The 26,080-nt window shown below is 34.7% G+C and overlaps 1 protein-coding gene across 5 annotated transcripts in view; it reads left to right on the top strand.

Annotated features, from left to right (window-relative positions):
• rngo (DNA damage inducible 1 homolog rngo) overlaps positions 1-26,080 on the top strand; it is a 237,730-nt gene that overhangs the window by 200,909 nt on the left and 10,741 nt on the right. Inside the window, exon 11 of one of the 5 annotated variants that reach the window (XM_089593751.1) lies at positions 23,239-23,276. The exons of the other annotated variants lie outside the window; for them this stretch is intronic. Within the exon in view, the coding sequence (XP_089449877.1) occupies positions 23,239-23,276 (38 nt within the window). The remainder of the gene's footprint in view (positions 1-23,238; positions 23,277-26,080) is intronic. 5 annotated transcript variants of the gene reach the window in all.

Below are 26,080 nucleotides of genomic sequence, written 5' to 3'. Positions count from 1 at the left end.
GCTTATCATCGAGTGGACTGCATATTTTTAAGCAGGCTTCGACTTGAAAGTAACCAATAAAGAACGGAAAGACATAACTGGCAAACATGGGAGAGAAAAAGAAACACTTTTTTCACTCCAAAAAGTAAAATCACTTTATTTAATAAATCTTAACTATAAGATATATAACGTTTAACTTAAACTAATTCACTCTTTCAATGGACAGGCATTAGATCAACAAAAAAAAACTAACTAAAGTTTGTTAACGCCTGATGCATTGGCTTTTATTACAGAAATTAAATTTAAAAAAAATGAAAGTCTAGTGACAGCGGAACTAAGCTGCTTCTGCAAGCGAGCCTTGAGGCAGACAGCCTGCACGAACGATGCTAACCTTGTTTCTGCTCCTCTTTCTTGGACCCTATTGGCCGATTGCGTACACGCTTGTAAGCTTACAATTAGTGCACGATATTTTCAATCAAATAATATAATAAACAAGTTTCATTCGAATTATATATGAGCACGTGGTGACTCGATCAGCTAGTTTGTGGGTCGCCACACGGAAGACCGTGGTTCGATTCCCAACCAGAGCGACTCCTGGGCAAGTACCTCTGTGTATTATCACACGTGCTTTTTCACCACGCAATGCTCCTCTTGAAGGGATGGGCGATCTCCTCGCAGCAAATTGCCCTTCACTTAGATTCTTCACTAAAGTGGTCTATGTGATATTATCACCGCACCAACAAATTGAAATGAAAAAAAATAATGAAATAAAATATGAAAAAATAATGAAATGAAATATGAAATAAAATAGAAACAAATTAAAAGAAACAAACCAGGGGGTATACATGGGTCATGGGACCCACGGTAAGAACGAAGTTCTTTAAACATGAGATAAGTATAAAGACACACCATTTCTCAGGTAACAAGGGGGTTGCCAGACTCATAGGAAGAACGAAGCTCTATAAAAATAATTACTGCATTTATGTAGTTCACTGAAACAAAAACTTGAAAAACGATTTTAAAAAAAGTAAGAAAATTTAGGTAAGGACTAACGATAGTTGAACTTCGTGAGTACTGTATTTATTTATTTTTTCTTGTTTTATTTTTTTTCATATTTCATTTCATAATTTTTTTTTTCATTTTTTTGTCTTTCCTTTATTTCATTTCTTTTTTTATTTTTCTAGTTAATCTTTTTTTTTATTCCACTGTATTTTTTCATGTCTTTTTTGATTTCATTTCATTATTTTTCATATTTCATTTCATTACTTTTTTTTCTTTAATTTTTTTTCTTACTTATTTTTTTGCAATTGTGTAGCCAATAAAAACAATTTTTGTTTTATTTTTATATAATTATTGGATGGCATTTTGCCATTATTAGTTCATTAAATTTAAAATAAGTGCCCTTCAAAACCATTAAAATCATATGTAACTCGAAATATAGACATATAGTGATCTTACATAGTTTATTTATTATTGATTAAATAAATTACTATACTTGTATAATTATGTGACATTGTAACATAATTTGTTTGTCAAATTCGAAATAAGCGCCCTTAAAAACTATTGATATGTTCTGCAACTCTGTTGCATATGTTTGTTTTAATAATTTATATATTTATCAAATAATTTATTTATAACAGTCATTATTAGCATTATTTTAATGCCAAAAAAATATTAGGTTTAATTAACATCAGTTAGTATGAAATGCATAAAATACTAATATTTAATGCGTAATAACGCGCCTTATTCGATTTTATCTACATAACCATAGTTATGCTAATTAAATTTTTTGTTTTTTAAATTTATTATTTAGAAAAAAATTTTTTTTAGGAGGAAGGGACTTCTAGTAAGTGACTTTGGTTTCATGGAAATCTTTAGTTTTTTTAATTCCAGCCCCCCAAGCACGTGACATGAAGAACTTCGTTTTAATAAATAATCAAATAAATAATTTATCATTAATTGAATGTATTATTAGTGAATGCATATGAAAACGAAAAATAAGTTACGAACCACACGATAAGTACAAGAAACCGAAATTCTAAAGTCGGTAGCGCTCGTAGCAGAGTGAGTAAGGTATTCCACTTGTATGCAGGAGGTTGAGGGTCCAAATCTCTGTATTGGAAAGTGTTACAAAATTTCATTTGGGCTAAGGTGTGCAGGAGAGTAGCGCAGCACGGATGAAAGATATAGGGTGGGGTGAGGGGAAGTGTGTAGGGGACTGATGGTGAGGGCGACGGGGTAAGGGAAAAAATACAAAGAATTAGGAGGAAGAGACTTGCGGTAAGCGACTTCCGTTCCATACAAATTTGTCGGTTTAAAAATTTCAGCCCCCCCCCCCCCAGTACGCAACATAAAGAACTTCGTTCTAAAATCTGTATCTAATATTGTTAAATATGTGTAACCAATAATGTAACATGTAACCAATACTGTATTATATAATCCAAAATGTAATAATGTGCCTTACTGTTACAAGGCTATGTGTACTCGCTCACAACAAAGCCTGAAAATAAATACACTACGTTAGTAGGTATTTATTCAAAAGAATAAAAAGTTATATATAAGTATTTAAACTATCACTATATATTTTCTAAGACCTAGGTTCAGTCAACGACACACGTTTATGTGCTTACAATAAGGTTAAGGAGGTTGGATACATATTACTGATAATAGTAGGGGCTCTAATTTAGTTTTTGATTCGTTCTATGCGTTATAAAAAACAAACTTTGTTTTAATTTACAATATTATACACATTATGTATTTAAGTACACTAAACACTAAATCGATTTTATTACAGTAGAATAATTTTTTGAGTAACATGTAAATTATCAGTCATGATTGTTATGTAATCTGATTTTGATGGGTTTCATGAAGTTATACGTTCTTGTACTTTCGTGCAGTGAAAATATTCTGATGATAATAAAAAAATATTCGATGGATGTAAATCACGTTTTTTTCCAAATTCCATAGATATTATCCCATGCACGTCACATACACAACTTGGATCTTTTCAGTATTATCCATCATTTTCTTTACCACTATTCCATTATTTTATTTTTATTATTAGAACAGGACAAGGAAAGGATGGATTGTCGTTTGCTTACAATGTAGGATAGCAAAAAGGGGTACTGGACCATCGTATGATAGTCAGTCTAGTCATGGTGTTTTAATAGGACTCTACTCAAAAAAAATGGTTTCATATGTAGTTCGATCAAAAAGTTGTTGCCGGTACCATATAAGTCATGATAAGAGTAGTCATGACTGCAGACAAAACTATGATGGATCTCCCAAAGGTGTGGAAGCTGACATTGCTGTAAAGCTATTCACGAATAATCTATTATTTACCCAATATAAAGTTTTCGGAGCAAAGCTTATCATGGAGAATGATTTGACTACAATTGCCAGCTTGAGAGCAGTATCAGTCCACAGCATTGAGTTGTGGTCTGATAAAAATCACTCTATCAAGGAATTTTACAATTCAATGTATGGAATGTCCTTGCCAAAACCTCTGATAGAGTATCTTACCAATCCTCTAAGCAACACTATATCAGAGTATACAAATCGGCTCAATGATCTTGCAGATAATTTAAAGTCAATCATTTCTCATGCTTTTAATGACCATACGCTATGGAGATTTCATGACGATTCAGAAAATTATGTATACAAAAAGCTGCCAGGTAAAAAACCACTCGAAGGCCAATCTCCTAAGATTTCTTTGAAAGAGTTGATGGGACGCTATGTCAACAATGTAGATAAACTAGCACCTGCTGCTTCTACGCAAATAAATTTAAATTTTAATAATATTGTAGCGAGTAAATGCCTAAAATCCAAGCATTATTCGGCACCTGAATCATTTAATTTTCGCGTAGCTGCAGTAGTGGGTCAAAAAAATATTGAGCACACATATATCATTAAGGTTTTTACAAAAGTATGTGTTAGCCCAATCCATAAGGGTTTAAAATTTAGAAAAATCAAAGAAGGTAATCATCGAAAAATAGTGCTGTTAGACGCAAGGAAGGACTAAGTTACCAAAGTAATATTGGTCTCAGTAGCGTGTTAGACATACCTATCGACAAAGTTCAGTCATCATACAGTGGTCTGTCAGATGATGAAATAAAACAATTTAAAATTGTCTATTTTGATTTTGAGACCACGGGTCTTAGTGCTTCCGACCAAATAGTTCAAGTATATGACGGAATTATTTATTCACAAATATTATTCAATAATTTAAAAAATCTTCTAATTTGTCATGAAATCTTTATTACTCTAGATTGCAGCTTCTGACGGTGCAACTTGTTTTAACGCTTATTCAGTTCCAATAGTGCTGATGAAATCTAAAAAAGCTACAAAAAAAAACTGGTTTGACAGTAAAAAAGGGGTGCTATTTTGACGGGAAAATAAATTAAACACTATTTTAAAACAGGTAGCTATTAAATTATTTCTGAATTATCTTGAAGGCGTAAAAAATCGTGCCACAGATGAGCCGTGTAGCATAATACTAGTCGGTCACAATGCCATAAGGTTTATAAATAATTTTGAATTGCGGCTATACTTTACATAAAGCCAATTACAATTTATATTTTATGACAGTTTTGATGCAGTAAAAATTAAAATTCTCTCTGAACAGTTTGGACTCTTCGAAAAATTCACACAGTAAGTTTATGGATATACAGACGCTAAGACTCATAAAAAAAAAATTTCCAAAGCCAAAACATTAAAAAATGTACTCTGAGGAAAATTTGATCAAAAAATATTTACTGCAAAAAACGTAAAATTCCTTCATGATGCTGTACAAAATATTTTACTTCTTAAAAAACTAGTTGATACCTTAGGTATTTCAAATGATGAAATTATAACAGAGTGTGTATGTCTGAGAAAGCTTGAATGCGATTAGATGAAAAAAAAGAATTGTAGAACATAATAAAGCGTCATTGCAGTTTTTAAACAATCATATTTAGCCGTGAATGATAACCACAATGTCAAAAGAAAGTCTTAATAAAAACGTTATCATCGACGCCTACAAAAAAAAATTTATAAATGAAATAACAGAATTTTTGTCCATAAATGTCAACCGTAAAGTCCGAGTAACATCTTCAATAGACAGTATTAATAATATTTTTTATGACAAAATTAAAATTTTATGCGATATTCAGTTAAATTTGATAAAATAAAGACTACAAAACAAAATAATTTATAAATTATATTAGTAACTAATCACTATTATTTGTTCAATAATTCTTAACTTATTCATATCTGTACATATTTCTCTTTTATAGCTTGAAAAACAAGAATTAATTATTGTAGAGGATCATAATTTCAGTGATAATTATGTATTTAACACTGTTCATTTTTCAAAAGTCGCGCGCATCCATGACACCAAAATGGTAGCTGCACACCTATGTGAATTACCGTCTCATTACCCTCTGAAACAAATTTTTACTTTCTTTATTTGAAAACATCTTGAGAAAATTTCTCTCTACCTACACTTTGCAAAGTGGCATTAGAAAGAAGAGAAAAATTTTTCTACAAGCACCTCATAATGTGTCTGCTCAGATATTTTAATTTTCTTCAGAAAATGCTTGAGTAACTCATTTTCTAATGCTATTTCATGAGAGCTAGTGTTGAAAATTGAGACTTTGAAAATTTTTCGAGATTTCGGGAGGTTTGGGGTATAAACAAGAATACCATTGGATTCAGCAAATTAAAATGTGTCAATTGACGTTTGTGTCATGACGTAGAGAAAATAAAAAATGAACAATTTAACATGGGCTGTTATGGAAACAGTGTTGTGACCTAAAAATAGCATACCTTAGTAATAGTTAAAAAATCGACAAAAAATTTGTTTCGATGGTTCAAATACTGTGGATTCATATGATCCCTCTCGTTTTTATGAGTATCCATACTAATTAGAGAAAAAATCACGATTTTTAAAATAAAAATAAAAACTTTGGTTAGGTTTATAAGATGGATCCATGTATGCCATAAAAATAAGCTGTATTACGTTTTGTTGGTAATGCTGTAAGCTTCCCAAACCCTTGACCCCGCTTTTCCTCCCCTTTGAAAGATTGTATTTAGCCTTCTTTAATAAAAACTTAAATAATATGTTAATTTTTAACATCGAAATTCGTTGACTATGATCGGAAAATTGTACAACCTGTACTTAGTTATCTATCTTAACGTCGATCAACTACTCCTCCATTATAACCCTGGAATTATCAACCTAGTCACTATTACTCTCCTCCCAATATCCAAGAGTTAACATTTTTTCAACCCCCATGTTTTTATCCACTTTACTACCCGCAAATGCATTATCGTTCTCGTCACCCCTCAATTCAAGGCTATTCTGACTGTTACGGATTACTTTGTTTAGTCAGAAGTTTTCTTGTTTATTTAAATATTTCATTGTTACGAATTATTGTTGCTAGGCTTTAATTCCGCCGTTGTGAGTAATGTGATACCGCAACGTAGCCCGTATGTAAGGTGACGGAAGAGGATTTTCCAAGGCCGCGTTTTTCAAGTTTTAGAGATTATGTCGTGAGAAAATAAAGAGATTTTCTCATGGACGGAAGGCCACAGGTACTTGCTTAGCAATGATGGAATTGTTTTGCCTTCAATTTTTTGTTTATCTGGTAGCTAAAGAAAGATACTTTTTGTTTTTTGATCAAGCGAACGTCTGATTAAAAAATCAAAAAAAGGTCAGACATCGTCGAGATCTCCTCCTGGCTGTTTTCCTGGTTTAACCTCACGTTGCCATCGATTGTTATAATCTTTTGTACAAATAAATTTTCTTATTAATATTCGAAGTTTCAGTTTTCTGCGCGAAAATTTTGGTGCCGAAACCCGGGATTTTTTCTCGAACCAATTTTTCGCAAGTGCGACTTTGGAAAAAGGTAAATAAAAAGAAAAGTAGTGTCCATTTCCGACGAGGTGGTAAAAAAAAAGCCCTTACATCAGAAAGATTGAAATCGGAGAAATTAACTGGATCACATAATTTTTTGAGAGACAATCATCAAGAATCTATTAAGCCAGTGCCCGGAATTATTCAATTACCTCACAGTTTAGATTTGACATCTCAGGGTCAGTTTCGTTCCATTTGATGCAAGCCAGTCATTCCAGAGGATGTGCAGCCAGTGAAAATTTTGACATCAGCACAGATGAGAGTAGTAAAGACGTGCTCGCGCAAATCAACAGCAGAGTCATTGCAAGTTCCGTTGCTGCCTCCTTTACATTCCGTCCCTGAGTAAGCGCTTTCACGCGCGCCACGTCGTCAGACGAGGCCACCACCAGCAGAGCCATTGCATGCTCTGCCACCGCCTCCTTTGAACCCTATCCCTATAGAAATCCGTTCGCGCGTGTCACGTCATTAGACGAGGCCACCACCAGCAGGGCTATTGCGAGCTCTACAGCCACCTCTTCTGCACCCAATCTCTGCAGCAACGCGTCTACGCGCACCGCGTCGTCAGACGGGGCCACCTACATAGCTGTGACAGCTTCCAGTGTTGCTTTCAGATGGATTGGAGCAAGCTCTGGTGCTGTCACCCCTACACTTCATCCCTGCGGCAGCGCATCTTCAAGACAAATTTTTTCAGACACATTTTGAAGAATCATTATGAGTCGATTGCGATGATGAGTACAGTCGTAAATCTTTTAATTTTTAAAGAAACTTGAAAATTAAGGTCACATTAACAAGGAAACTTTTTTAAATAACAAGAGTCGTCAGAATTTTTTCTCTGATTTTCAAAGTTGTTTTCATAGTACAGTTTACGATGAGAGGTTAGAAAATATTATAAGTAAAAATATTCAGTCTAACGATAAGACTGGTGAAATTAGTAGATATGATCGAATCTTTTGCAACATCCAAGGAAATAACTGAAAAATACGAAAATTTTCAGTTTATAGACAGAATGACTTTTTTAAAACATTTACCCTATTTTTCGGGAGACCCACGTGACTGGATGTGTTTTAAACAAGCTTATAAACTGAGTACAGATCTTGGAGGTTATTCAGATGGTGAGTGTTTTACGATTGTATGAGGATTTAGGGGGGAAGCTCATACCATTACGCAAAACTTTATTTGATGCTGGGAATAATGCTCAAAATATAATAAAAACTTTAAAAATGCGTTTTGGCAATAAATTTAATTTTGAGAAAAATTGTTGCGGAAATTAAAAGTTTACCAAGTCTTGAGTCTAAAAAAATTAATATAGTTGAATTAGTTGAATTTGCAACAAAATTGAGCAACGTGGTATAAGGTATAAAATCGATGAACAATGTAGGAAATTTATTTAGTCCTGAATTATTGAACAATTTAATAAAAAAACTTCTTACTACTATTGTGTATATCTATGCTCTTTTGCTGCCTCTCAAACAGATGATGCTTGGGTTGGGAAAGTTAGCGCAATTTTGGATGAAAAAAGTGCAAGTATCTATCAATGCATCTTTGTTTCAATTGTTAAAAAAGTGGACATGATCGTTTCAAATGTAAATAAATTGGTTGTAATATTTGTGGTCGCAAGCATTACACCCTATTCCATCTTGAAGTCAAAAAAAGATAACCAAGAGAGTAATTCGAATATTTTAGTTGAGCTTTCTCTCTCTTCCGGTGAGCAATCATGACTAGAAAAACACACGTATTTAAAAGTCCTGCCTATTTGCGTTGTAGGATCAAAATGTTCAAAAGTCATTCATGCATTATTGGATGAGGGTTCAACCATCACATTGATAAGTCAAAAATTATGCAAGAAATTGTTGCTGAGGGCTCATTAACACATATTTATCTGAAGAAAGTAGGGGGTGATAATTCATCTGTACTTTGTCGTAAAAAGGTTCATTTGAAAGTAGGATCTGCGAAACAAGATTTTGATTTTAAAAATGTACTTGAAGTACAAGATCTTGAGTTACCACATCAATACATTTCTTTAGATTCGTCCCATCGTTGCAGAAGGAGTACAGGGGTTGTTATCAAAGTTTTTGAAGGAAAACTAAGCATGTTGATTGGGCAAGAGTATTGGAAATTTATAATTACACATACATTTTTTCAAATTCAAGGTAACTTAGTTGTTTTAAATGTTTGTTGGACTACACACGGTTTCGTTAAACGTGATTGAGGAAATTTGAATAATACTTTCAATGTTTTTATTTGCAAAAAATAAAAGTTTGATGATTTAAATCGATTACTGAAAGAATATTTTGAGCTTGATTCTATTGGGATTAAAAATTTTTCTTTTAAAAATACTCAAGAAAAACAAGCTTATGAAACTTTTGAGACGACTAGTTATTGTAAAGATGGGGTTTGGAATGTTGGGCTATCGTGGAGGAGTGATGATGAGCTAATTCCGAACAGTCGTCCTACTAACGCCGAGTTTCATCATCGCGAAATAGATCGATTATTACAAAATAATTTTGCCGAAAAATGCAAGGATGAAATATCGAACAACAAAACGTGGTATCTACCACATTCCGGTGTAACTAACACGAATAAACTTGGACGTGTGAGACTAGTTCTTAATGCAGCTTCCAAATCTTCGTCTACAAGCTTCAACGACCTTACTCTTAACCAGCCCTAAACTACTGAAATCACTTCCGGGCGTGCTTATGCGATTTTGTCAATTTTCCTACGCGATAAAATCCGACATTCGTGATATGTTCTTAAAAATAAAAGTTAGGAAACAGGATCGCGATTTTCAACGGTTTTTCTGGGGAAGAAAAGATAGAATGATAGAACATCAAGAGTATAGAATGTTTTTCATAATTTTTGGTGCCAAATTTTCACTGAGTACAGCCTTATTTCTAAAAGATGAAAATGCAAAATTATTTTTTGATCGATATCTAAAAACTGCGAACAGTGTAATGAGTAACTGTTACATGGACTATTTTCTAGATAGCTGTGAGATGGAAGGGGAAGCCATAGATCAGATAAAATAAGCAATAGAAATTGATAAAAACGTTGACTGGAAAATGTACGAATGGACGAGTAATTATCCGTCGATTTTAAACGCAGCGAATAAAAGCAACTCTGCAAATCGAGTTTTTTAAATCAATGGAGCACATTTATCGAGTGAAAAAATTTTAGGCTTAAAATGATTGAATCAGACTGATAAATTACTTTTCAAATTAAGCTTCAAGAAAGTTCCAAAAAAAAATAGCTGAAAGTATTCGTATTCCCACTAAAAGAGAAGTATTAAGTTTTGTTGTATCATTTTTTGATCCTTTAGGTTTTCTAATTTCTTTCGTAACTCGAGCGCAAATTTAATTACAAGATATTTAGAAAAGCAAAATTGACTGGGACATTGAATTAAAAGAATCGGAATTATTTAAGTGAAAAGAATGGGTAGTAAAATTTAGGAAAATTAAAAACTTCAAAATTCCAAGGTGCTATCAGTTAAAAGCCTTTCAATAAAGATCTGCAGAATTACATATTTTTTACGATGTTAGTTTGAAAGCATATGTTACTATAGCGTTTCGGCGTTTTATTTTCCCCAACGATTTATACAAATCAAGTTTTATTATAGCCAAAAGCCGCGTTGCACCCACTAAATCAACAACTATACCGAGACTTGAACTTCAAGCCGCTCTTCTTGCCACTACAGTACCGAATTTTATTGAAATAAAACATGATTTCTTTATCATAAAACGAAGATTTTGGACTGACTCGAAAATTGTCTTCAGATAGATCAGAAAGGATTTACACGAGTTTCATGTTTTCGTGGCAAATCGTTTAGCTGAGATTAAAGAAAACTCCATAATTTCTGAATAGTATTGGATATCCTCGAAAGAGAATTCTGCAGATGATAGTACTAGACGTGGGCCAGATATTTTTGAAAAAAATTGCAGATGGCTTGCAGGTCCCTCGTTTTTAAGTAAATCAGAATTTCAATGGCCTTAGAAAGTTTTCAAATAAAATTTGTAAACTCAGAAATAAAAGAAAGTGCAAACACGGTATGTGCTGTTAAAAGTGTTATAGTAGATTTCTCTCGTTTCTCGTCTTGGTTACGTTTATTACGATCGGCTTTGCGAGTTTAAGAAGTAATGGATAAGAGTATGAAAAGAAACTTCACTTCACTAAAACGGCGAATAAAGGAAGAAAAATTTTGTTTTAAACTAAGCCAAGCAATCTCTTTTGTCCAAGAAAGGAGTGATCTCAAAAAATCCAAAGCTATTAAAAAAGATAGTAGAATTCTAAATTTAAATGCGTTTGTAGATGAAGAGGGAAATCTCAGATCTGAAAGTAAATTAATTAACGCCCCAAACAACGAAGTTTGTAAAAAACCGATTATTCTTTGCGGTAAAGAAAGAGTTACTCGTTTGTTGATCCAAAATCTACATGAAAAATTATACCATGGTAGTAATGATACAGTCATTATTGAGTTAAGATAAGAATTTTGGATTATAGGTTTACTTCAGAAGTTTAGTTTTTAATTGCACTGTTTGCAAATTTTTACGTGGGTCTCCGATGAAACCAAAAATGGTAGCTTTACCTCTTGCTAGATTAGAAAATCAGGTTCATCCGCTTACTAACTGTGGGATAAATTATTTCGGCCTCATGCTAATCAAAATAGGCCGGAGACGCAAAAAACGCTGGGGCGTAATTTTTAACTGTTTGACCACTAGAGCAGTACATATCGAATTAGCAAGTAGTCTGTCCACTGACTCTGTAATCTTAGCCTTGCGCCGATTCAGCTCTCGAAGAGGCACCTCGTCTATGATTTTCTGTGACAATGATACTAATTTTTGAGGAATGTATGATGAACTAAAAGATGTATTCAAAAATATAAATCAAAAGAAAATCGAAAGTTTTGCTGTAAAAAATAAAATAGAGTGGAAGTTTAATCCTCCTACTGCATCCAACATGGGTGGAGCAGGGGAGAGGCTCTTACGTTCTATCAAGACTGCTTTGAAAGTCATTTTAAGGAAACACGCTCCTCGAGAAAAAGTTTTATTAACAGTCTTGACTAAAGTTGAGCATGCTGTAAATTCGCGTCCACTTACCCACGTTTCCCTAGACCTAAGAGATAATAAGGCCAATTCATTTTTTGTTTCAAACTTGTTCAGGACATATTAAATTAAGTAGGTGTGAAGCAGAAACTAAATGTGCAAAAAAACAGTGGTTGTAAAGTAAACAGTTGGTGAAAATATAAACTGGATGACTAGAATGAAAAATGAATAACTGGTATTAAAAATAAATGACTAGAATGAAAAATGAATAACTGGTATAAAAAATTAACTAATGACTAAAATAAAAAACGAGTAACTTGAATAAAAAACAAATTACAATGCATAAATGTAAAATATATCACTCTTTTTTGCTACTGTATCGAGTTCTTTTTTTTTTAAACGATCTACGTAATCGTTTTCCCTTGCGATCACTGTTTGGTGTATCTCGTTTTATACTCCAACAGAAGTCAGCCATCATATTAACATCCCACCGTCCCTGATAACGATTTTTCATAACTTTTATATCTTGATGAAAGCGTTCTCCGTGCTCTTTACTAAAATCTCCAAGATTCTCTGGGAATTCATTAAGATGTTCATCTAAAAAGTGTTATTTCACATTCATCAAGCATCCAAAACTTCTGAAGTCTTCAACCATCTTGGCAACAATTTATTGATATTTTAGACTCTTGTTATTACCTAAAAAGTTGTAACATACATCTTTAAAACTCAACCAAGCTGCTTTCTCAAGTTTATTCATTTTTTTAACCAAATCTTTGTCTTTGAACATTTTACGAATCTGTGGTCCATCAAATACTCCTGCTTTTACCGTGGCATCAGAAAGTTTAGGGAATTTCGAAGATAAATATATAAACGTTCTCCCTTTTTTGTCCAAAGCTTTCACAAATTGTTTCATGAGACCAAGTTTTATATGCTCAGGAGGAATGAAAATCTTTAGTAGATCCACGAGTGATTCATTGATAACATTGTTTGAAACAGGTTTAAAGGATGATCTCTCAGGCCACTGTTTCAATTTGCGATAGTAATTTTCTCTGTCTCTGCTATCCCACAAACACAAGTAGCAAGGATATTTTGTGAAGCCAGACTGCTGTCCAAGAAGCAACGTTATTATTTTCAAATTACTACAAATCTGCCATAAGTGTTTATGGTACTCAATTTTTTGTAAAAGTATTTCCATACTCTCTTACTTTTCGTTCAAAACGGTTGAGTGAGCGATTGTTATTGGTGCAAAAACATTTGTATTATCCAGCAGAATAGCTTTAATCCTAAGTTTTGAAGAGTCGATGAAAAGTCGCCATTGTGAGGCTTGGTAAGCATTTGGTTGGAGCACATTCATCAAACCTTCAATATTCTTACAATACACTGAAGATGACTTTTCATTTTTGACGAAATACTTTCGAAATTAAAAATCACGATTGCGATGAAATGAAACTTTTGTTGTAGGTTCCAAAAGATTCTTTTTTTTTTTTTTTTTTTTTAAGCCAAAAACTCAGAACCATCTTTCAGTAAGCCCAGATCTCTAACAAGATCGTTTAACTCCGTTTGCGACACTAACGAGGGAATCTTCAATTTCTTCGTATCTACTGCGTACTAATTCACTACTACTTTTGTCGTCGTTAATGCCGCTTGAAGTTTCTAATTCTTCAAATTCCATGGTGATTTCCCTGCATTGGATATCATAATCAGTTTGTTGGTACGGTACGGGTGCTGTTACAGATTTAACAGAATTATTTACAATCTTACTCTTATTTTTTATAGTAAAATCTTTAATGTCATTCAGGCAAAAGTAGCATTCTTTCAAAGTACGAGGATATCTCCAAATTGTTGGAGTAGAGAATTTAATGACATCTTTAGTTTTCTGCACCTTCCATTTTAACAAGGTCTTTTTAGAAGCATTGCAAATAACAGATGGAAACCAACCGTTATTCTTATTAATTTGCAAATCAAAAATTTCTTCATAAAATTTACAAATATACTCGTCAATTGTTTTCCGCAAAGATTTAACTTTAAATTCTGAACGAATATAACAAAATTTATCATGATTTACTTGACAACCATAAGATTGCACGAACTTTTAGGGTTGTTTTCTTGTAGCATCATATTCCACATTAGCCGAGTCACCAACCAACGTGGAACTATGGTCGCTTAATGATGACGACTGGGGGCCCGCTTTCACACCCTTACCAACCGCCGATACTGAGGCTCCGAGATTCTTCTGCATCGTAAGACACTTTCGTGTGCCTGCCATAATGGCATCTAAGCCGTAATCCAGGGACTCAGCCAGATAATGGGCTAACTCCGTTGTCCGCCGTCACCGCGAGGAGGTGCCCTGGATACAGACACACGGAGTTTTTGGAATCCCCTTTGTAATGGTATTACGGGGTTATAACCGTTTACTTCAATGTTCAAATGTATATCTAATGTCAGTAGAAAATGTATAAATGCAAATAGCCCTACGTTTGCTGTTTTCGTTTGATTAAAAGGCAATGAGGTTATACGGTTCTGAGGTTATAATGTCATGGACTTATGGGGTTATGGAGTTATTACTTTTTGTGTTATTGTTCGAACGTATCCTGGGGTTATATTATTATAGAGTTATGGTTTCAAGGTAACATGGGGTTATTAGGTTATTGTTTTAAGGGGTTAAGGGGTTTTATATGAATGATGTATAGTGATATAGTTAAAAAAGCGGTTTTTTTGAGGTTATGGGAAACCCTAGCCCGATGGAGTTATTCTGACCCCAAATTCGGATTCAGCGACCTCATAAACATACAATTAACATGGTCTGACCACTCAACCCTAAATTTTTTTTGTGTGGCTGTGTTGTCGTTATCAAGGACTTAAAGCAAATAAAAATATTAAATATAATTTACCAGCCAGAACAAAAGTAGCTATTAAATTACTGACTAAACATTAGATCACCTGTCACGCATATCTTCGTAGAATTACTAAAAAACCTGGAGTGTATATAAGTAAGGTGGTAGTAGACTGCAAAGAAGGTCACTGTAATACGATAGCTATAAATATAAAAGATAAACCGATAAAAAAAGAAATACATTTGCAAGAATTTAAGCCTTTTGGTGTTAAAAAACTTGAAGACTTTTTCAACACTGATTCTGAAAAAAAAAAAATTTTAATAGCATGACAAACAGTGTTAAGTTCACAATTTATAAGTTAAAAAGATCTCATTACTCAAAAACCAGTCCATCTAAAATAAAAAAAAATTTTAGAAAAGTTTGCTCACTCAATTTGAATTTCAGGTGACACGACTTCCATTACTTCTATTATGACACATAAAATTGCAACGACAGACGATCTTTCTATGTATGTAAAGCAGTACCGTCACACAAGCTCGCCTTCGGCTTGAGAGACAATTTCCTCGCAGAGCATGCCAAAATGCTTTTCCTAATAAGCAGTAAATGCGGGTTTAACCTTCGAGGTTAAGTTGCATTTTTCTCCCTGAAATCAGGAAAAAACATCGTATTTTTAGCAAAGGAAGAGAAGAAATCGTATACGCACCAAGAAAAGAAAGTGCGGCATCATCTCCCGGGTAGCTACTCGCCTTCGGCTTGGGTAATAACTCATATCCGAGAGGGAATGCCGTAATTTCTTCCCTTGATGCGTAATATACTATTCGTGCAATATCTGTCTTATAGTATTAATACTATTACTGCGGAACGAACGATCTGACAGTTTTATGGCCCTGTCTACTAAGTTATTTATAATATTTATCTTTTGTTATTTTTCATAGGCTGACGTGAAATTTAAAAGTCCATTTCTAGATGTTTATTTACGAAACCAATTTGTTTTTAATCCATCATTTTGTTTAAATAATTTGATATCTAAAAAATTAATCCGGCAATGGGTTTTCATTTTATGAGTAAATTAAAAATGTTTGTTATAATTATGAAAGGTTTTAAGAACAATTTTGATAGTATCTTTTCTTATACAAGCTGTTCAGTCATCAACATACGTAAAGAAGGAGAGCAGCTGTACATCGTTCTTGTTTTGTGAAACTGAAACTGAAAAGATTGGTGACCCCATGGGTGTACCAAATGTTTGATGGCAAATTTTATTGTCGGAGGTGAAAAACGTATTTTTAAAAAAGAATTTCCTTATGTTAATAATTTCTGTAAAAGGAATTTTTGAGTCTTGAAGAAGATGGCGTTTACGTCTTTTAAGACTCTTAATTACAAGGTCACATGAAACATTCGTGAGCAAGAACATAACATCCAACAACACCTACACCTAATCATCAGAAATTCTTACTGTTTTAATTCTATTAATTAAACCTGAACTATAGTTTGATATATATATTTTGATTTCAATATACAGTGTTTTAAATTATCGTAAAGTATTTTGGCAAAATGAAAAGTTAAAGAAATAATTGGTCTTAATGGTACACCCTCTTTATATATTTTTGGAAGGCCGTAAGCCTTCACTATTTGTGTATCTGTTTGTGTAATCTGAACATTCTTATATCTGTAATTTAAAAATTCGTTTTAATTAAGATATTATAATTGTTTGTAAACTTCCTTCTGAAAATGTTGTAAGGGATTTCTCTTTATTTGTGAGTATGTGCTGGCAACACTAAGAAGCTGAGTCATCTTATCAATATATGACTAGTAAAGTATAAATATAAAAGTAGTAGAGATAGTTTTTCCGATGTAGGAAACAAATAAAAGCTTGCGTGTTACCTATAAAACTTAAATAAACAAAAATTCCATCGTCCCCAGAAAATATGTTCAAAACTAATCAATCAATCTCTCTTTGGTTTAATTGAAATACAATCCGCACCTCAAGTAAGAAAAAATTAATCTAGAGGTACACTATCGAAAGTAACCCGGAATGTAGGAGAAAAACTAGGTAAATTTAATGCAAGCTTGAAAGCGAGACGAAGAAGAGAAATGCAAAAATCTCAAATATAATAGTCGTCATCCAAAACCGATACCGTATCTACTCCTCAGTTTAATGGCGTGCATACCGACGCTTCAATACTACCATGTAGGAAACGTTCATTTATGCCAAGTTTAATAAATGTCCCTGCAGAAAAGACTACACAGAGTATAATATAAGACTCAAGTGACGACAATTCAGAAACCAGTGGCATTAAGTAAATAAGTAAATAAATTTAGGAGTTTCACTGATACAGACAAAAATTCCGATAGACCCTAGTTCATCTCGAAACAATGACGTTAATTTTGAGTCTGTAATATTTCAACGAAATAAATACTCTTCCTCTTTTGACAGAGAAACTTTCAATTCAATTACAATAAAAGTAATATTTTAATCTTTTTTTTGCGTTCTGTACAAATTCGAGTAAATAATACAATAAAAAATCAAAAGCAGTTACCCGATAAAAAAACAAATACTTGAGGTAACAAGGATTACAACTGAAAAAGATTTGTAGGTAAATGGAAGCAAAACTTATTTTGGTAGGATAGTAACGAGATAACGAAGTATAGCGATCTTGGATGAGTATTATCTCTACCAACATCGTCCACTGAACATCACGACGGCAGTAATTTTAATCAACAACAAATAACTTCACTTTACAATTATTTATATTCATTTTATTTCAAAAAAAGTAGATTTAAATTAATCAATAATAAATTACTATCAAACACAAGGGATATTAAAAACAAATTATTATATGTACAATCGACATTAGGAGATGTTATCACTACAAAAAACCGTAAGCAATACATATTTTTACTAGTCGTGAATAAAAACTTTAATAACGACATCAAACCTAGCATTTTATCAATGACCTTTAAAAACCTTGCCACTCCATCCCAGTAAAAGGAGTCAAAACTGTGCGTATGTCCAGGAAAGGTAAACTCACTGATAATCCTCGTCCAAGAGAAAAATTGCCATCTATTTTATATAAAGAATCACATATGTCCTTTCCAGTGACAATTTTGTTTCGATGCATGCTCTTATTTAGCTCTAGAAGACAGAAAAAAATAATTGAATGTCATACAATTGTTGCGTTGGATTCTATGGTCTTGGAGTGCGCACGAAGTAAATAGTCGAGGAACTAGTATCAACGTTTTTATTTATGCAAAAACGAGAGCTTGTCTGCTTATCCCTTTGCTCTCTCCCATTACAATCATCTGTAGTAGGCCCCAAAAATAGGGGGCGCACGTACGTGTAGCTATGATATTGTACGTGTCATCGTCCTCGATGGCGATATACTTTTTTAATTTGCATGTTTGTGCTAGAGTAATGTTCGTGTAATGTTGTTTGTATTGTATGTGAGATTTTTAACATAGGAGTAAAAATATGGAGAGAAAAACAATCCTGTCCTCCTTTACGCAAATTCGCTAAATTGTTTTTTTTTGTGTAAACATTTATTGTTCTTGTTAACGCTCTTCTCCCTTTATAATATAGTGCATTATTGCAAAATTCTTATTTATAAATTCATCTAGTGTAATAATCTTTAAGTTATTTCTACTAGTTATTAACTAATTATTTAATCCTACTGTAAGTTATTCATGTTAAATTTGTAAAATATGGCATTACAGTGAGTTATAATGTATTGTATAATATTAGTTATTCTCCTACTGTTGATTCGATCATTCTTTTTATGTTTTTATTTGTATCATTGTTACAGTTGGCTGCCCTACGAGCCTATCAGATATTTTTATGTAATTCACTTTTGTTGTTCGTAAATATAGTAACTAAATTATAATAAAGGAACGTAACCTAGATTTATGTATGAATACATAATTGAATTTATTTATTTGTTTATTTATTTTTTTTTTTTTTTAATATGCTCCTCGTATGTGCGAAGACGTTTCATATTGTCAGCTGCCGGAGGTGCACTTCTGACCGCTACGCGTACTTGATTTTGCGACGCGACTGGTCTTTGTATGGTCTGTAGCATTATTAGTTGCACTGTCACTGCACCCACCGCTGCGCCTTCACTTTCAGAACGGTTTCTTCGACCTGTAAGCATTCTAGCCAAATTTAGTATTAAGGCCCCCCCCCCCATTTTAGGAACCCGAACGACCCCGCTGCCGTGCCTAAAGCTATTTCTGCCGCCATCCACGCTTAACACTTGCAGCCTGACAGTTCTCCTTTTATTTGCACAACCTCCTATTCGTATGCTTGGTGATACACGCCACCGTAATGGTTTCTTATTTCGTATATCCTTCTCTATTCCCGCGGGTAAATTCTTGTTTATGACATCTTTTAAGAACCACAGTAGAGAAAGTGAGGGGCGAGAAAAGAGAGCGGTTGGCTGTGTCGTCTTTGTTAACGTTCTATCTATGTTTCTATTTTCCTATATCTACGCTCATGCACATACAAGTACCTGGAAGGTGCTTTACACGAATATAACGCGACCCAATGCATTATACCATTCAGGAACCGAGTGCTTATTTTCAGTTGCGAGTGTGGCACTCTCTTTACAGATATCTATTTCCTCATACGCTATGCAGTATACATACATCTATTTCTCGCTATTTTACTGCGACTACGCTTCCTTGTTGCCACATGCTTAATATTTTCTTACTCTGTCTTTATTATTTTTATAATTTTTTTTTTTTTCTTTCATATTTCTCATTCTTGTTGGTAATTCAATAAGTACACTTTATCAACACATTTAATTATTATTATACTCCAACAGAGGCGAGTCGGAAAAGATTGTCAATCTTGTGCCCGAGGCTCAATTTGCATATATTTTTCAGTCCGATTTTTTGTTCGTAAAATTTTCCCGATCTCTTTCTTCTGTTTTTGTGTGTCATGCATGGAAAGGGAATGATGATGAAGCCTTATTGATTTCGATAATCCGACGGCGCTAGTACATATTCACTGCAATTATTGTTTTCAACTTTTTTCTCTCTCTTTTCGCTAGATAGTGTTGCGACTTTTTATCGATTCGTACGCTTTATTTTGCGTGTTGTAGCCACTATCTTTGCCTGGGTTGGTGACCACTTAACCACCATTCCCATCTTTTTAGCTTTTTTTGTTTTTTGTTGGTTTTTTCAGCTTTTTTTTGCTGCATTATCCTAGTAGTTTTCCGTCACCGTCATCTTCGCGGGTCTTTGGTATATCCCACTCTGGGTGGGTTCATTTCAGCAAAAATCGTTGGGGTTGTTTTCGGCAGCATTGCTAGTTATTTCTCTAACGTCACTCTCGCATCCGAGTAATCCGCTTCGTTGATTTTTTTTTTTAATTCCAATGCATTACTTGTTTGTGCTCACCCGCATACTAGCGTCAGCTAAGGGAGTTCACTGCGCAGTCCATCGGCCTCCGTGCCGGAAGGATCTTTGTGGAATTGCTGGGGGTAGTGGGGTGCTTTAGGATATCTTCGAGTAAGGAAAAGGTGGTCTGTAACGCCGTGAATGTGATTGCTTTAGGGGATCACACTGTTCAGCGAAAACGATAAGTTTGCGTTACCTAAAATCTGATTGATATACTTTTCAGACTCTTCTCTGCCTTTTAATTAATTTTTTTTTCGTTTATTCCACCTTGTATCTCCCATGCTTGCAGCCTAATTTTAACATTTCATACGTGTTATATAATTTTTCGTTAATTGTAGCTCCTCGCTTTGGTTTTGGTAACGCTATCTATTAATTATCTTTTAACGCTATCTATTAATTAATTTTTATTTTCATCAATATTGTAACGTAATACTTATTATCATGATTATTCTTATAACAAATTTTTTTTGTTACATTTTTCGTTAGAGAATAACACGCGTGCATCTTGTATGCCTTATTTTTTGTTCTCATATCGTTCGTATGTTATTTTTATAACTCCCCACCTTTACCAGTGTGCATATATATGTGTTTCTGTTTTTCTTCGGTCCTAACGTTATTGTTTATTGACCTGCTTCCGTCAACGCATTTTTTTCTCGCGGCGCGTCTGGGGGCCGTGAAAATTTAAGACAACTACGACTTCCCTTTCTTTGAGTATAACCCCAGTTAATTGGTGGTGGTAACGATCGGCTAAGAATATTATCTGTACAGAGGAAACTCTAAGATTAGGAATCAACACACAAACAATGTTAGTGTTTTTATGTCGGAGGGCGGGTTCGTTGCCCTGTGTAAAAGAGCGAAGTTTCTCCGATTGCCGATTATATAAAATATTTAAAATAATTATTATCAAGTTTCAAAATTTATCTGTTGAATAATCAATTAATTCCTGCACGATATACAGCAATTGTTTTTAATTATTGCTTTATTGATTCTTATCGTTCCCTGATTACTCCCTTAAGTTAATGTTTTTATCTTTTTTTATTCATTTCTGCCCTTTTTTGGGTACAGACGATATTCTCAGTTTATTTAAAACAATTTCATAAATATCTTAAAAGCTATTATTATAGTTTTTATCCTCAAGCTCTAAAAAGAAAACTCGCAATCATATGTAGAGCGGAAGATTCATTTAAATAAGTACAATCAATTTCTTTTTATTTTTAATTATCTTATATTTATTTAATCATATAATTCTAAGGAAATCGTATCTCCAATTTCTACATGTATTAAGTAATTGCGATTCTTTAAGTTAATAATGCAAAAAGACAATTTATAATATACTCAAGAATTTAGAATTTACTTAAAATTTATCTGCATTCATTAAACAGAAATTTTTACATAAGCGAAAATTTAAATTTGAATATTCCCTCCATCATATCTCCACTTAAACACATTGGGTTCGACTAGAACGAATTTTGAGTACAACCACGGAAGATTAATGCTAGGTAACTACCTATCCTACCAAGTCACGTAGGGTTAGGTCGTTCTCAGGACCCTTGGGTGTCTTGAGCACTGCTCAAGTCGTCGACCCAGGAACTTCACTTAAGAACGTGGTCGCTAACCCTAGTGCCTTGACTACTTGAGGATGCGTCGTTTCCACGCTTAAAGCGGTCGAGCACCGAAAGTCCAAGTAGGAACTGGTTAGTGGGAGGGTTACCTATAGGTGGTGTGCAACCTTACTTTTCAGCTCTTGGCCTTCGTACTTGGTCTCCTTCTCTCACCTTGTGCTCGTCGCGGTAATGTACCGGTGCACGAGAAAGTTTCAGGTCTGGGTGACCACGGATCTCCGCGTCCCAGGTTCGCTGGAAGAGGACTCTTTTACATTGCGTGCCAGCTCTTTTTATGCCAGCGTTGTTTCCTTTTGAGTAGCAGGTTTTCCCTTCTTTAGGTGAACGCGCTCTAGCATTTTCTTAACGTACTAGACGCACATTCCCCGCGCGTGGCGTTCAAATTTGAATTTTCGTGTTTCAAATAGGAAAAATGAAATATATGTATCTATAAAAAAAAATGTGTACTCTTGAATTGTCTATTGGACGGATTTTTGATTACAAGAAAGTATAATAAATAGAAGAATATAAATGTAAATGTACAGCGTATATTATAACTTCTAGGTGATAGAAGTGCCCCCTTGCACAACTAAATTTTTGTACGTATTTTATCAATATTCTTTCTTTACAAAGGGATGGGTTAATTGTCAAAATATCTGTTGGTTTCGCAGTTATCAGTTATTTTATATTTTCTTTTCATATAATTTGTTGTTCACTCGCAGCTTGTCCGAGGGCTGCGAATTAATGAAAACTAACGCTTTTTTCTATATATATTAATACAAGTATGTTTCAGTTCATCCTGTCTTCTAAACAATATACTATATCGGTGTACTAGCTTTATTATTCTTATATTCTGTACTGCTTTTGTCATCATTAATACTACTATCATTATTATTAACATTATCAATATTGTTATAACTATCGTCGTTGTACTCTCTTCAGTCAATGGGTTACAGTCGCTTTAAGGGTCTGGTGGGGGTGGTAGCTTAGGTGGGGGCCTTATGCGCTTGTCGTTGGGCTCCCACGAGTCAATTCTCATTCCCAGCCTTCCCTCTGCATCACGTCTCCTTACGGCGATCATAACTTGCGCCCGCAGTTCGTCTGATCTTCCCTCCAACAAATCGTGTTATCCGGTTCCTTGTCTGCGTCTGTTGTTGGAGTGAAGTTTGTTTCTGCGCTCACTAAGGGCTTCGCTGACCTACGTTCTTCTTCTTCCACGTTTTGTGCCGTTGTACAATTTGACATTTGTGGCGTATCACAATTAGCTATTACTGTTTCCTTCGAAGGGCTCATTATTGTCGGCGTAATCGAAAAATTCGGCTTTTGTTTGTTTAATGTATCCAGTTGTCTCTTGCTCAATTTTTGCTTTCTGTCCTCGAATAGCACCGCTGCTGGTATACTTGCAATTTTTACTGTCCTTCAAAACCCTGGTTCTTTTATAACGTAACCTAATTTTCCGTTCGTCATTCCTTGGGAAATAGCATCATCCCATGCCGTAGCGATCGGTCTCGTCATTTTTTTAACTTCATCGTCTGATGTATCCCAACCTATACCTTCTATTTCCATATCGCGCTTATTTTCATTCTGTTTCTCACACAATTGTTTTTTTTCTTGCACCCTTTTATTACATTCATAAGTACCATCAGTGAGCGGCTCATTCGCTGTATGCTGGTACTGTGGTGTTTCTCCTTCACTCCCCTCTTCCTTTGACCTTTCTTGTGCTTGATCGGCTCTCTCCGACGCTTTCACACCTCTTCCTTCGAAAAAACCTTTCCCAAATGTCTCGATGCTTCCTGCTACTTCGTTTGATTCCGTTAACTCTCTGGTGCCTTTTACTTTCCTCGCCTTTTTGGCCGCAAAACTTGCTTGTATCAGCTGCCAACCCCAATTATCGAGTCCTATACTGTGATTTCCTGATTCGTTACTCATTATTACTAGTGTTCCGCAATTTGCAACAATAATGTCTTTTGACAGTCTCTCGTTGCGTTCAGTAATAGAGAACGGTGCTTGCTCGCGAGTTTTCCGTCCCTTTGGTACGACCTTATTTTTTTTTATCGCTAGAGCGCTTGTTGAATTTACTCCACATTGCATTCGGTCCTCCCTTCGTATATAGGCCAATCTATCGTTCACCGGCTCCTGTAAAATAATTTCATCCGTTGCCTCCGTGTCTGTTTCTGTTTTTAAATTGCTAACTATAAAATTTTTTCTTGGGCGACCTCGTTTTCTCACTGTTTTCCTTATTTTTTGTTTATTCCTACTTTTTCCTCGGATTCGGAATCTCCCTCACCATCAGCTTGACTATCTGTTTTCTTATCACATTTATTTCTTTTCCGTCCATCAAAATTTTGTTTTTTCTTCTGTACTTTATTATCTGAATCTTCTGAATCAGAGTAAATACTTTTCCCTTTTTTAGTATTTCCCTGAATACGCTGTTTACATGTCGCTCGTATTTTAAAAATGCGCGCTGGAGGCCCATCGCTATCGGCTAGCCCTTCTTTCTGATGCTCGTCCGCCAGTTGATACACTTCTTGGCGTGGCCGCTCAGTGTTTATTTCTCCCTTTCCTATTACTGGATTTCGAAAGAGGGCGTCAGGTGCTTATTTTGAAATGCCTGGCCCATATGCTACGTCAAACTCGTAGCCTCATAGTTCCGCTTTTAGCCTATTAAATCTCATGCCGGGCTTCTTTGACGTATGATAATGTCTTAGTGACTCATGATCTGTGACCACTGTAAATTTGCTTCCAAATAAGTATGGCCGAAACTGTTCTTTTGCAAACTCTATAGCCAACAGTTCCTTATCATACGTTGGGTAGCGTAATTCGCTCCCTCGAAGGCATCGTGAAGTATATTCACACGGTCTATCTTTACCCAATTTGCCTTGGGTTAATATTGCTCGTATTGCGTAGTCTGACGCATCCGTTGTAACTATGAAGGGCTTCTCCAGATTAGGTCCAATGAGTACTGGTTCACTACATAATACGTCAACTAGTGTTCTGAGAGCTTTGCTCCTGCTCCTCTTCCCATTAAAACTCTGTTCCTTTTCTCAAGAGTTTGGAGAGTGGTTGTGCAGTTTTTGCATAATTCTAGATAAATTGTCTATAATATCCGACAAATTCAAGAAATTGTTTGATTTTTTTCGCATTTGTAGGTCTCGGGTATTTCTTCGCTGCTTCGATTTTTTAATAACTAACGCATTCTAATAACTCTATTTTCGGTACAGGTATGGTTATTGTTTCATTTAGTGTGTTTACACACTCAGCATAAACTTTTCCACCATTATTTGTGGCTATAAAATTTCCGAATAAAACTTCTTTTCTCATTCTTTGCAAAGAAACCCACCCTATTTATCCCGACGCGGGCATTTATAACTTGCCTTGACCTGGCAAGAATTTCGAGCATCTCCGGCTCGATTAAATTAATTTTCATTCCTCCTAATTCAAAAATATTTTCTGTCGCGTTTATGTGACCTTGATATAACTTAAAAATGTCCCATCCAATTATCCCTTCATTTGGAAGTCGCGTGGGACCACATGCAACCTACACATAAGGCCATTCAGTGATATTTCAACCACGCCTAAAGTGCTACGCTCTCCGTGCGTAGCACCCACAATTCTAACTCGGTTCCTCACTTGAAAGAATGCATTTGGAAGAATACTGTCTTTCTTTATAATGGAAATTTTAACTTCTGTGTCCGCGTAAAATTTTGCTTCCCTACCTCTCAGTTGAGTGCTTGTCATAAATACCGAATGTCTATATGTTGGCTATAGGGATATCCTACCTGCTAGAAATATATTCATTCTTGCTTCACGCTGAGGCTCGCTTCCGTTATTGTTTTGTCCTTCTTCCATTTGAGGGCTGTTTTGAGGCAAATTATCTCTCCTTGTCATCATATCAATTCTCGCACTCGCAGATAGTGACTCTCTTACCTGTGCGCTTGCCATTTTTCTGCTGTCAAGTGTTTTTGTTATCTTCCTATCTACTGGGGGATGCCCAACGCTTGAGGAGCGCATTGAGCATCTTGGGAGTTTAAATTTTTCGCCCGTCTGTTCTCGTATTTTTCTCATGATTGTATTGACTATTTTGGTTTCCTCTCTGGTTGTAGAGGTGGTAACTGTTGTCCCTGGGTCCGCAATTATTATAATTATTTTTCCCTTGCTGATTATAATTGTTATAGTTGTTATTACCGGGCGTGTAGGGTAACTATTGTTGCCATTGAAGTTTCTATTATTATTATTACAACTATTATAATTCGATGTGTAGCTATTATGTTTGTTATGGTAATTTCTAGCATCAGGGTCAGATGACGGTGCTGTTGGTTGGCCTCTCACTCTTTCATTTAT

This window comes from Copidosoma floridanum, unplaced genomic scaffold, assembly GCF_036245765.1.
Source record: "Copidosoma floridanum isolate Cflo_tuat_1 unplaced genomic scaffold, Cflo_Japanese_pri ptg000020l, whole genome shotgun sequence".
Classification (NCBI taxonomy): Eukaryota; Metazoa; Arthropoda; class Insecta; order Hymenoptera; family Encyrtidae; genus Copidosoma; species Copidosoma floridanum.
The sequence above is the reverse complement of the archived record's forward strand: the minus strand, read 5'-3'. Positions and strand labels throughout refer to the sequence as shown.